At 37.0% G+C, this 13,509-nt stretch overlaps 3 protein-coding genes across 3 annotated transcripts; 2 read left to right on the top strand and 1 right to left on the bottom strand.

Moving 5' to 3' along the window:
• Window positions 1-349: 349 nt before the first annotated feature.
• Window positions 350-868, top strand: LOC133723110 (uncharacterized). The gene has a single exon (XM_062149938.1). It carries the CDS (start codon window positions 350-352, stop codon window positions 866-868), a length of 519 nt encoding a protein of 172 aa, XP_062005922.1.
• Window positions 869-1,220: 352 nt separating this feature from the next.
• On the top strand, window positions 1,221-6,805 carry LOC133722359 (S-formylglutathione hydrolase). The gene is made up of 7 exons (XM_062149248.1): window positions 1,221-1,425; window positions 2,027-2,144; window positions 2,533-2,580; window positions 4,786-4,982; window positions 5,151-5,249; window positions 5,333-5,398; window positions 6,436-6,805. The coding sequence occupies exons 1-7, from the start codon at window positions 1,270-1,272 to the stop codon at window positions 6,625-6,627; spliced, it is 876 nt and encodes a 291-aa protein (XP_062005232.1). The 5' UTR covers window positions 1,221-1,269; the 3' UTR covers window positions 6,628-6,805.
• A 568-nt stretch (window positions 6,806-7,373) lies between these two features.
• Window positions 7,374-9,411, bottom strand: LOC133721600 (calcium-binding protein CBP-like). Its single transcript, XM_062148258.1, has 5 exons — window positions 8,862-9,411; window positions 8,410-8,456; window positions 8,139-8,314; window positions 7,990-8,008; window positions 7,374-7,629 (listed from the first exon to the last, which is right to left on the bottom strand). Exons 1-5 carry the CDS (start codon window positions 9,355-9,357, stop codon window positions 7,525-7,527), a joined length of 843 nt encoding a protein of 280 aa, XP_062004242.1. The 5' UTR covers window positions 9,358-9,411; the 3' UTR covers window positions 7,374-7,524.
• Between the last annotated feature and the right edge of the window lie 4,098 nt (window positions 9,412-13,509).

The raw sequence follows: 13,509 nt of genomic DNA on the forward strand, positions 1-13,509 counted from the left end.
GAAACCAAGCGTCACCGAATTTATATTCTGGTGGCAACATAGTGGGAAAGTTGTGCTATTTGTAATGATGTTTCTTCGTAATAGAGTAATATTTCTGGTATATCACCACAATTGTAAAGCGAATGGAGTAGTTAGTAGAGCACTATTCGCTAGTTGGTGCTTGTTAGAATACATTGTTTTAGTTGAGACTCTTGCTATTATTTTAGGATATTCTCATAATGCTTATTGTAATATGGGGTTTAGTCCCCCCCCCCCCCCCAATATATTCTGCAGTTTCATTAATCAAGGGTTGAGAGCAGCCGCACAAGCCCTTGTTCAAAAAAAAAAAAAATTCATCGGTAATTCTCCTATGCGGATTAACGTGGATGGGAGCTACAGACCTGATTTTGGTGATGGTGGAATTGGGGTTGTTATTCAGGATGAGCACGGTATGTGTCAAGCAGCTATGGCGCGTTATTTTCCTCATGTTCTCTCTGTTTTTCATATGGAGGCAGAGGCATGTAGGGCTGGCCTCCTTTTGGCAATCCACCAAGGGTGGGAGGATTTAGAACTTGAAAGTGATTGCTCACTGATGGTTGTTGCGTTGAACACGAATGTGGAGGACCGATCTGAAGTTGGGCGTATTATCGATGATTGTAAGTCATATTTGACATCTTTTCACTCAACTCAGATTTGTCATGTCTTCCGTGAAGCAAACGGTGCAGCTCGTAGATTAGCTCACCTTGCTAGTTTAAATTATCTTAATGATGTATGGCTAGAGGAGAGTCCTGCTATTATTCAGAATGTACTCTATGAGGACAATTGTAACTATAATCGAGGTCAAGGCCCTATGTCCCCCTCGAGGTATGATTCTATTTTAATGCAATAAGTCAGGCGTGTGGATGAGCCTCCCAGTTTGGCTGGGTTCCAAACCCCTTCAAAAAAAAAAAAAAAATATTATAAGCAAGTCCATTTCATCAATAACTGTTGACATAGCTCTACGAGCATCTCTGATGTATATCCTAATTCAATTTTTATATCACCATTTGCGCTAACTCTAAGGGCAGACTAAAATAATTTTTAATAAAAAAAAAATTAAGGTAATAAAATGAATTTAGTCAAAAATAAATCAATAACCGAATAAACTAGAATAAATAAATTCCAATGAAAAAAAAAAAAAGGGGAGAGAGAGAAAGAGAGTGTTTAGGGGGGGACCCTACTTTGGTTAAAGAGCTATATATATATATAGTTGGGCAGCAATTCCAGTGGGAAAGAAGCACAAGTGCAGAGATGGAGGAGTGTAAGCCCACTGAGATCAGCAGCTCAAAGATGTTTGGAGGGTACAACAAGAGATACAAGCACTTCAGTCCTACGCTGGGCTGCTCCATGACCTTCCACATCTATTTTCCTCCTTCTCCTTCCCCTTCCCCTTCCCACAAATTCCCCGTAAGTACTGTTTTTCCATTTCCAAATTTTCATTATTTTCATACCCAAATCGACTGATAATCTGGGGTTTTATCTGATTTTGATACCCTGTGGGTTATGTGGGTAAATTTTTTGTATTTTAAGGTATCAGTTGTTAAGGGTTTTGCTCTGCTTGTATCTAATTTTTCCGGAGTTGTGTTCTTTGTGCATGTCTTCTGCTTTTTTGGTGTTGACATATACACACGTAAGGACAGACAACCCACAATTGAGAAACCTGGAACTGTGGCTTTCGATCAGTGTAATAATCGAATATTTTTCATACCTCTTTCTAAATGGAAGCAGTTATGCGCTTAATTGACAACGTTGTCTTTGATGAAAAATTCAGTAAAATTTTGTGTTATATGTCATTGTTGTAAGCTTAAAATCTTTTCATTAGTTTCTTGGGAACCTTCGGTAGCTAGAAAGATTTCAGATAGCGTTTCTCTGAGCATTGTTTGGTTAGCATTTGAAAACTACTTTCCGGTGCTTCTTGTAGTATCTTTGCCCCATCATCACTGCTATAAGTTGATGCATTAATAAGCAACAATCAGACTTAACAAATTATATTTGCGTTGATGAGCAGGTTCTTTACTGGCTCTCTGGCCTTACCTGCACAGATGAGAATTTTATAACCAAATCAGGCGCTCAGCGTTCTGCAGCAAAGGAGGGTATTGCTTTGATTGCCCCTGATACATCTCCTAGTAAGTCGAGTTCCCTCCTTGAATCAAATCAGGATTTATCTCGTGAAACTATGGTGTTAATCTTCGCAGCTTGAGCGAGGCAACAATTCTTTTCACTCTGTTTTTAATCTTCTGAAACTTTTTTTTTTTTTTCCATTGCTATATCTTAAAATCCTAGTTGTCTTATTATCCAGGCAAGAAAAAATTGGGAATGCTATAGGTGTATGTTGGAAATTGAAATTCTAATGAGAAGCCACAACTGCATTTATGAAAAGTCTTGTTCGCATTAATTCCCTGCTAGTAGCTAAGCTGTCATATCTTTCATCTACTATGGTTTTCATTTTCCTATAATAAGCTCATTGTAAACCACCATTTGCTGACTATTTCTTCATGTAAACACTTTTAATAGGAGGCTTGTCTATTGAAGGAGAAGCAGATAGCTGGGATTTTGGTGTAGGTATGCAACATTGGACTGTTATATATCATCTTATGAAGTGTTTATGAGAAATTGTGTTACATCCTTGGTAAACTTCTATCACTTTATTCAGAACAGATAGCATCTAAGCAACGGTATTCCAAAATAAGTTATTTGTATATTAAGCATCTAAAATGGAGTCATGACTATATGTGTATATATAGAGAGTGCCCTGTGTATAATATTTTTCTTTGAATGTAATATATAATGGTAATGAATTCCTTGAAGGTGAAGAGAGAGTAAATAGGTGGAGAATGCCCTATATAATATTCAGATAACTCAGGCCACACAAATATTTTACAAACACAAATCTCCATTGACTGCTACATCCCCTGCAGTGCTTTCATGGCACATATGTTGGACCATTATGAAACATTCTAGATTTCATGTTTAATGTGAAGATGTTGAGGTGCATGAGTGGTCATACTGAATAATAGGTGGGGATTTAGTATTAATGTTTAGTAGTCTCTGCAAAAATAACTACCCTATACGATAGTTTTGATCATGTATTGGGTGGAGGCATAAATGTTTATGTTCAGAAGAGGGAGAAGAAGTAAACATGACCAGGAGGACTGGATGACAAGAATATAAACAGTGAGGAACAATATTTTGATAACAAAATCTGAATCCCACTTTGAGCCACCCATGGCTAGCCAAACTGTATACCTTCACTTGCCTGTTGATGTATCCAGGATTCTACCACCATGACCCCAGAGCAACCATAGGCCGTCCATGCTGCCTTGACAAGCTAATGAAAGCTTGTAATGTTTTGCATTGGTCCATGAGATATATGGTAGGTAGGAAGGGTGGTGTCACTTTGTAGTTGGGGTAAAGGTGAGTTTCGTGTTCTTGTTGTGTTTTTTAGAATGGGGAAGACTACAAGGATATGGGTCTTCTGAGTTATCTTAAAAAATCTTCCTTACCCATCTTTCATCAACATCCCAATCCTATGGCTGCAATTTTGTTTGATGTATGAACCAAAGGAGCCTTAAAAGTTAAGGTGCCTGCTTTTCTTTCAAAATTTTATGGTGCCAATAATAGGTAAAAAAACACCATTGTCATAGATCCTGCCAAACTTTTTAGATGGCATTGCCCATACGCTGGTTATAAAAATTTGTCTGCATATTTTTTTGGAATGACATTGACCCAAGTTTTCTTTTTTCTTTGAGAACCCAAACTGTCTTTTGAAGTTAAGCAAGTTCAATTCGTAAACAAACTCTTATGTCAAATTTTCATTATGTAATCAAAATCCACTTTCTTTGAATATATTTTCGTTTAAAGGAAATTTGATGCCTTGTTTTCTTTTATTAAAAAGAAAATTTTCCACTTAGAGGGTCAGTTATACCAAACACTTGAATTCCATGTTAAACGTATCACCTTTCTATTGTGTTACTTTAGACTGAATTTATTCTCTATGGATTATAGATACCTCTCCATGATTTAATTTGTGACTGCTCTTTTTAAGTAGTCCTTTTCATCTTTCCTTTTCTTAATTAAGGTATAATTGGATCTTTGGAGCTGAATGGACCTTACATGTTCTTCAATGTTTGACAACTGGGAATTAAACATATCACATGAGCTGATCAAGTAACCTCTGGGCTTTCTTCTAGCAATTTTATCACCCCCTTTAAACTATTAAACTCTTCTGATCCATTTCTATGACGTTGGAAAAACTTTTATGCCGAGTGATGCTTTTGATTCACTCACTTCTATGCTGAGTGAAGCATGGAAGAGAAGTTAAATGTTTTCTCGACCAAATCGAAGTGCATGAGCATGCTGAGTACTTAAAATATTCCAAATTTTCATTATAATGTTTTCTTGACCATTATAATAGAAAAATTGTCCTCATGGGCTTTTAGTAGTTTTAGCTGTGTATATATTCCAAATCGAAAATTTGCTTGAGGACCTAGAGTTCTGTTCATGCAAAAGGTTTGATCTTCTGATATTTCCTAGCTATAGTTTTTCCTTCTTTGTTTTTCCATGCAGATCATAAATACCCAATGCTAAATTATCTTTCATGCATCTTCCCAAAAACAAATAAAATAAAATGAGTGACATTTTTTGCAGCAACTTCTTGCATGCAATACATTCCGACAAGCTTGGCATGGTAGTTTGTGAGCACTTAGTGATATGTGTAAAGAGCCATCACTGAATTTTGTCTGTGCATTCTATTATTTTCTCAAACAGGTGCTGGATTTTATCTCAATGCTACCCAGGAGAAATGGAAGAACTGGCGTATGTATGATTATGTAGTCAAGGAGTTGCCCAAACTTCTGAATGAAAATTTTCCACAGCTTGATACATTGCGGGCATCTATATCTGGTCACTCAATGGGTGGACATGGTGCTTTGACAATCTACCTGAAAAACCTAGACAAATATAAGGTAGTAAATCTTTTAAAAAAAATATTAAAAAAACTGTATTAAATAGCTTTGTATAATTTTGTTTTCTACATTTAATGCAATTATTGGAATGGATCTTGTTGCTATCACTGTAGAATCTTACATTGGTTCTAACTCCTTTCTGTGACTTTTAATTCACTAATTCTCCAGTCAGTATCTGCCTTCGCACCAATTGTGAATCCTATCAACTGCCCATGGGGTCAGAAAGCTTTCTCAAATTATCTAGGTGGCAATAAAGCTGACTGGGAGGTAAGTCAAGAAATCTAGTTAATCAATTATTTGTTATGATCTTCTGGTCCCTACTTTGTAACAAGCTGTATGCAAAAATGCAGGAATATGATGCCACTTGCCTAGTTAAGAAGTTTAATGATGTGTCAGCCACCATTTTAATTGATCAGGTATGATTTGTGTCATGCAATATTTGCCAGCTGTGATTTTCATTGTTTGTCTTTCTTGATACGATAATTGTTTAACTTTGTTGGTTTACCACTGTTTCCAAAACCTTAAGATGGTGCATGCATGCCTACTATATTTTAATTGTTTCTCTTAGTGCTTTCATGCAATTCAATGTAGACTGAGAGGTTGCAGTTGCAAGAGTCTGAACTAACTACATAGGATCATTACTCTGATTTCGTATTAGATTTTTATTTTTTTGGTTATCAGTCTGTCAGAAACCTTTAGTTAGGACGCAGGCCAATTGCCTTTTTATACTAAAGAAATTTCCTTGAAAGTGCTATTGATTTGAAGATGCATCACAAATTTGCATTCAGCATTGTAGGTAAATTTTTTATGATACAACTTGGTAGAGGAGAGAAGTAACAAGAACCCTTTTTTTTTTTTCCCCTAAAACCTTTAGAAATTAGTTGCGGTATTGGATCATTGTGGTTGATCATGTCAATCCCGTAAATGGTTCTTTACTTTTATTATGTTTCATTCTTACTATTCCCATATTGATCAATGGAAAACTGGAGGCTGCTTCATCTCTCATGAGCTTAACAGTCTGGTCACACAACAGTCCCAAGACCTTTATGCTTGAAGGTGCTGGTACTTAATACTAGAGTTGCTGCATAGACTTGAGCCCCTGAGGCTAGACCATGCGATGAGTGGCGTATGAAAAGCGTTAGTATTAGGTTGAGTCATGGGTTTGATCCCATCCTATGTTATTAAAAACCAAAAAAGTTTACAGTTTATGTGGCCTAGTGACAACAGATGCCAAAATTCAAACTCATGCTAGGCATAAGCACAGGGTTTTTAATTATGAGCATAGTGTCTTTGCATTACAAAAAAGGGATTTGGAATCTATGAACAACAACAATAATAATGATTACTTTATCTACCAGAGGTTGCTGCCATCACTAGGCCCTTTTTGTGTAGATTTTATTTGTGTTTATTAACCAGTGAAGCTAATTAGTCATTACTATTATTTTTGGCGAAGGGGGAGGATGACAAATTCTTGCATGATCAGCTACTACCACATAAGTTTGCTGAGGCATGCAGCAGTGCTAAAGTTCCACTTCTACTGCGTACCCAGCCCGGTTATGATCACTCATACTATTTCATTTCTACCTTCATAGACGATCACATCAGTCACCATGCTCAAGCTGTTAAACTGCCTACACCACCATGAAAGTTGTGCTTGTTATGAATCTAGAACCGAGAAAGCTTTAAGAACTTTGGATAATATCTGCTTCTTTGCTCTTATATTTTGTTTCTTTGACGATACATGTTTCGGAGAAATATGTGTTATCCATGATGTGCAGTTTATGCCTTTTAATAATAACTTGTCTAAATGGTGAATTTCCTAATGTCCGTAATACTGGTTATTCTCATAGAATGGCATTCTCCCTGCTATATATTTTGGGCATTGTTTCATGGTGAGAACAGAGGATTCGCATGAATACCGTTTTAGGATTGTAGTGCTCTTACAATTGGTACAACTATTTTGCAAACTAATGCAACCCAAATGCATGTAGATGGGTCTATTCACACTCATTTTTGGGATCTTTAAACCGATGCGAAATGTCAATGAATGGAGTAGCACTTTTTTTTTTTTTTTTTTTTTTTTAGGACAGAATGGCACTCTTTCATATTTGGAAACATTGAGCTCAATTTCAAATTCACATTTATCTTGTTCTTATCAATAAATTCCTCATGGCATAACAGAAGATATTGTATATATTGATTTATCTATCTTGCATTTTAAGCGACACCTGCAAGGTGATGGAAATCTCAATTTGAATCGAATAGAATACCTTCTGTAGTGTGTGTGTTGTTTCATGGAAAATTAACCACAGTTCAACCCTCGTCAACCACTACCCTTTTGACTTTCACAAAACAATGTAGAACAATTATAAGGAAATTAGGCAAGGTGCATGGTCAAACCAAATACTTGAACATTATTATACTAGAGCAGTTGAGCACATAGAACTGTACCACTAAAGTTCACTAGCAAACCAGCACAAATATTACATTAGACTCTAGCGGAGAAATCATAATAGTCTTTCTTCATTAACACACCCTCTCTCTATGCGATGAGGAAAGGCAAAACAATCAACATGAAGTCCTCGTAACTAAAAGTTGCATGACCAGTGTATGCTTTGTCCTTCTCCTTAAACTTCTCAGTTAACCCCTGCAAGAGACACAATAAACAATAGGAAAGTGAATTTCCATCAAACTTATTGGTTAACCCGTGAATTTTCATCTTTACTCCCTACTTCTTTTCCCCTGAGGGAGTTAAACCTTTTTCTTAGGTATTTAATATCCCAGAGTTTAAGGGGATGTGAAATGGGTACAAGGCGTCTCCCAGGTGAAAAAGCAAAAAAATACAGGATTCTTCTTTTAAAATTGGCTATGAGCTAAAGGTAAAAAGTTCAACACTTCAACCATGGTGCAATCCTAAAACCATAATACTCGCACAATCACAGTAGTAGTAGTAATATAAGTGAATGCAAAGAATCAGCAAATAAGATTTAGACACAAGTAAGCTCACCTTAACAGTAAGACAACACCTGCATTTCACCAAAACAAAAAGAAGCAATGATTTCAGATTCAGCGATTTGAGTGATCAAAGAAGATGGAAATAGACCACCAAAAGAAAAAACGAAACGAACAAAGTTAAGAAAAGGGGAGAGAACGTACTCGATGAAATTATCATATTCAATGGCCTTCATGTGGCCTCCAGTCTTATCAAACTTGGACACCAGCAAATCCAAAACCGCAGGTGAGACAGAAAATCCCAGACTCCCCAATGCATCTCTCAACTCATTTGAGTCAATTTTCCCACTCCTGTCTCTGTCGAACTTCTCAAATATTCCCTAATCCACCCAATTACACAACACTAAGTAAATCCAAATTTCACACACACAAAAGTACAAAGCATTTCAACAAAAAAAAAAAAAAAAAAAATTACCCTCCAGTTCTGAAGACTGTAAAACACAGCAGTGAATTCCTTAGGCCCTGTATTCACAATTTACCCAAAACAAGAAATCAATAAAAGTTACTGACTGTTTAATTTCATATATATTGGTCCATGACTCCATTCTCTGAATAGTCCTATTATTAAAATATGTGGGCCACGCAATTTATCCGTTACGGGCCCAAATACAAAATAAACGCGGTTGGATTACGCGGACACGTGAAACATCGCGTGGCAAGAGATCATCGAGGGGCATCACCGACATTTCACATTCCCAATGCATGGACGACTCGGCATCCGTCAGATCACTGACCCCCACGACCAAAACGGTGCCGTATTGAGACTACTCGGGCTGATCAACCACCGGGAGCAACCCTAATTCTGAGAGTAGGATCGGCCAATTTGGAGGAGAAAAGAAGTAAAATTAGAGATAGAAATGGTTTTACCGATCTTTCTGGTGTTGGTCTGGGTGAAGAGATACATGAGAAGATGAACAGTCCTCAAGCTGAAGCTCTGATTGTACGACGAGAGCGCCTTCTGCAACTCCTTGTCGTCGATGAGCCCGCTGCCGTCCTGATCAGCAATCTGGAAGCAAGCCACCACGTTCGGGTCCGTACCGGGCGGGAACGACGACGGCACCAGAGCACCAAAGGGGCTTCCGTAGCCCGGAGCCGAGGCCGGGGCCGGGTATCCGCCGCCGCCGTGTTGTGGAGGAGCCGCGTACGGAGCACCGTATCCGGCGCCTCCGCCGCTGCTTCCGTGAGGAGGAGCGGCGTAGGGCGCGGAGGGAGCTCCGTACGGGGAGGAGGCCTGGTGTTGTTGGGGTTGGTGTTGGGCGGCAGGAGGAGGTGCGCCGTAGGGAGGGGAGGCGGCGTAGGGTTTGCCGGGCGGAGGGGCGCTGCCGTAGCCGTAGTTTGGCGGTGGTTGTGGGTATCCGGACATCTTTGGTTGCTCTCTGTAGACTGTGAGAATAGTGAAATTGGGTTTTTGGTCTACCAGGGCCACATAGATTTATCATTTATATGGATGCAAGCTCAGACATTGGGTGTAAATTACAGCGTTGCCCTTTGTTTCAAAATATTTCCTTTCTTTTTCTATTATTCCTTATGCACCAAGTCTTTTTTTTTTTTTTTCCTCTCTTGTTTAATTCGTAGCAATATCAAAAGATTCTCAAGTCTAACAACTAACAATCAATAACAATAAAAATAGGAAGTTCTTGGTGTTGGGTGAAATGAACGAGGGTGTGAAATTAGACCGGAATTAAGATATCTATCTTTTAATCCATGACATAATTAGAAAAGTAATGGTAATGATCCAACATACTGTTGGAGTAGATTATCAAAAATAGTTTTCTACTTTCCTTGATTACAATTTTTGGTTTTAAGGCGTCCAGTCATAGTGTCATTAATACCGTGTTGGTTATGTGTCTAAATCTCATTAGCATCATGAATGAGTCAGTAAAACAGAAAAGTTTGTTTTGAAACTCTCGAGAATGAGTTTGTTTGATCCTTCTCAGCACTAGCATCCTTTTACATTCTAATTTCTCTTTTCCATTTTGTTAGTAAACATTGGAGTGTTCTTATCTTGTTTACTTGATGAACAAAAAAACTATCATGACAATGCCGCTGAGAAGGGAAATCAGAAAAACAATTGGAACTATTTCTGAAAGGTGCAAGATGAAGCCGACAAAGGAGAGCCCCGTCATCATCATCCTCAACTAGAGAAGGGAGAAACCCCAACTCTTCCACCCAAAATTTTAGTGCCGCCGCCCAGAAACCCTAGCGAGACCCTCATCCTCTTTGAGAGAGTAAGAAAAAACACATTAAAGATTTTCGCCTTCATAGCTAAAAGTAATTCTACTTTAGCTTTTATTTGGTCATGTAGAGACTCTATGTCTTTGAAGTCTGCGGGAGGCAGATTTAGGAGGATAGGTTGCTATTATGACTAGTTGCGCAGCCCTATTGGAGCACTTTTGGTGCTCTATGGGTGGCCCTGGACATCCGGTTTTAGAGGGTTGTTGGAGGCGCACGGGGACAACTGGGTCGGATCTGCAAATGGTTATGATGGCTAACATGGTATGGGTACTAGGTGCCTGGACTTCGACAGAGTTGGAGAGATCTCAAGTTTGAGAAATATCACCAAGGATACCCACACATCCTGTGCCATTTGATTGTAAGCATGGGTTGTGTAGGGTTATTTTGGATGAGCTTCTTTGTTTTTAAAAAGGTTGAATTGCTTAGGTAATGAGTCTTTTATCAGTCTCATTAGAATATGTTGTTATGTGTAATTTCACTAATCAATAAATGAGTTGGCATGATTTCTAACTTACTTAGGGGGGTGTATTGTATATGGAATTACTGGCATTTTTAAAGAAGTCTATGGAATTTAAAAGTCTGGGTGTATTCAATACAGACTTTTAACAATCCATAAAAGTCTGGGTGTATTCAATTAGGATTTTAAAAGATCTTTATGAATTCCACCAAAGTCTAGGTGTATTCAATTAGGACTTTTAAAAATGAATAGAAGTTTAGGGGTATTCAAAATATCATTCATACATATGGAATTAGAAAATCATGGAAAATCATGGACTTTATAGTCTTTAGTATAAATACCAAACTCCAATATTTTTCCAGCCATCAGAGCAAAGATTTTGAGCGTGGAAAAGTCTATCAAAGTTCTTCTCTCTACGCGCGAAGAGGTTGGTCCTCCATCATCTCTCTTTCTTAAATTTTTTGTTGTCTTTTCTCTAATGTTTTGTGGTATCAACTTCTAATACCTAACATGTTCATTGTTGTTGTTGAATTTGATTTTTTTGTTTTTCAATTGTGATGCTTGGAACCCTAATAACCCAAATATTATCATCTACTCCTAAAACCCTAAAACCCAAATTTGTCGTCTGTACGTATATGCTTAATGCTTTTACGTTTGATCATAGTCCTGCGTCTTGCGCTATTGTTGTTATTGCAATTGTCATCCTTATTAATTAGACTATTATGCAATAAGTTCCGTTTCTTCTGTTGTTTGCTGCGTCTGTTTCTTCTTCTCTCTAGGTTTTTGGTTTCTTTTATTACTTGTTGCCGTCCTATATTGGCCTGGTTCTCTTTGTTTAATTTGATATTGGTTTGCCCTTGTGGCTCTTCAGTTTGGGTAGATCAGCCGAATGGTATTTATGTGTGTGTGTGGTTTTTTTTTTTTTTTTTGTGTGTGTGCATGCCAGACCTTCTTTTCTATAACTAAAGTGTGTGTGATTCTACTGATAGAAAACAAAGAAGTGTGATTAAACAAGTGCGTAATTGAATGAATTATGAAAAAGAAACATTAATCAAAGAGAAGCTATCTGGGTAATAATCAATATGAACAGCCTTTTGCTATCAATTAAAATATTAAATTACATAGCCTAAGCCCTTACTGAGTGAGGGAAGGGAATTAACTAAAGGGTATGTGAGGTCTCCATTAATCATTAATCTCTATATCTTAAGTGAGTGGCTGTGCAGTGCACAAAAACATGACTAGCACTCTCTCCCTCACTTTTACGCATTAGACAACAATGATAGTACTTTAAGCTTGTGAATTGCAGTAAATTTCAATATAGAACATGCTAGCCTTGCTTGAAATTTTTTGTTTCGGGCTGGTGTTGACAAGTGTAAGATAAATAAGTTGCAGGTCCACTCTAAACTAATCTCTAGTTTGTTTTCGTTCTTATTTTTTAGATCGGACTATAGGAACATATAACTACAGATATTTTTCTTACTTCATAAGAAGCAACAATTTATTGATACAAACAGAGGACACAGAAGTGGTCTTGTAATTTTTTTCCGGTCTATACTTTTTTTTATATTTTTTTATATATTATTATTGAAGACTCATTTTCTCATGGCTTCTGATACTTCAAAGTTGTACATACATTGCTTTGAATTATAATGTTTTGATTGATAAAAGTTGCATGTATGATTACTTCTACACAATCGTATAGTGGTTTACGTGTTATACGACCTTGTATTCAGCATACGTGGTGAACGCATTAGACGTCCACTGACTCGGCGACCAGTGACATCAAGTGGATACATATATATGCACAAAATATTGGACAGAGACCCTCAAATCTTTAGAGAGGTGTATAGAATGTATCCTGACGTTTTTCATATAATAGAAGTCATTCATATAAAGTCTGTAGATTTTTATAAATCAGTAAAAAGTCTATGCTAAAAGTCAATAGTTTTAAGAAATCAATAGAAGTCTATGAACTTTTTATAGAGTCCATGGACTTTTGAAAAAGTCTATCATTTAAAAAAAATCCACATAAATCCAAATACAATACACCCCCTTAGACAATCTCTATAATTCTACCATCCCATAACACAATCATTTTTTCTTCAGTACTTTAATAGAGAGTAGACTGTTTTTTTTGTTATATAATAGTAGTTCATTTGAACAATGGACTTGCCAATAGTTTCCTTTAAAAACAAATTTAAAGCCATGTAGAATGATCCTATGTAAGACTCTGCACATGTAAAGCTTTCATAGATCCTTCTAACGCGGGGCATTTAGTCAAATTCCATGTATACTCTGGGGCAGATTTAGAACGGGAGAGCGTAGAAACTACCTCTAGTTAATCTTCTTGAATGTTATAGTTAAGTTTCATATTCATGTGTTTTACAAGGTTATGAGAAGACAAAGTGTTCATAGAAATATCCCAAAGAATTGTGTAATAAATAAAATAAAAAGAAGCGAGTTGCGATTGATTATTTAAAATAGACACATTTAGAAATTTGCAACTATGTACAGGTTTGCATCCTTATTGATAACTTACTTTGGTGGTAATGCATAATCGGTCCAAATATTTGTTACTTTTGGAATCCAATATTGTGTAATTGTGAACCACAACTCAACTTATATTTTTTTCTTTTCTTCCAATTATGAAGTGCATATCCCATTGGTTGTGAGTTGTAATCCACTGACTCAATCATCAGCCAAAAGAGTTTTTCCTTTTTGCATATGCTTCTACACTCATTGACCCCAAGTAGTTCTTAATATCATGATGTGAGCAATGTGCGTATGAATGGTATATTACAATAATGCAAAATCAAGTCAAGA

This window comes from Rosa rugosa, chromosome 7 (assembly GCF_958449725.1).
Source record: "Rosa rugosa chromosome 7, drRosRugo1.1, whole genome shotgun sequence".
NCBI lineage: Eukaryota > Viridiplantae > Streptophyta > Magnoliopsida > Rosales > Rosaceae > Rosa > Rosa rugosa.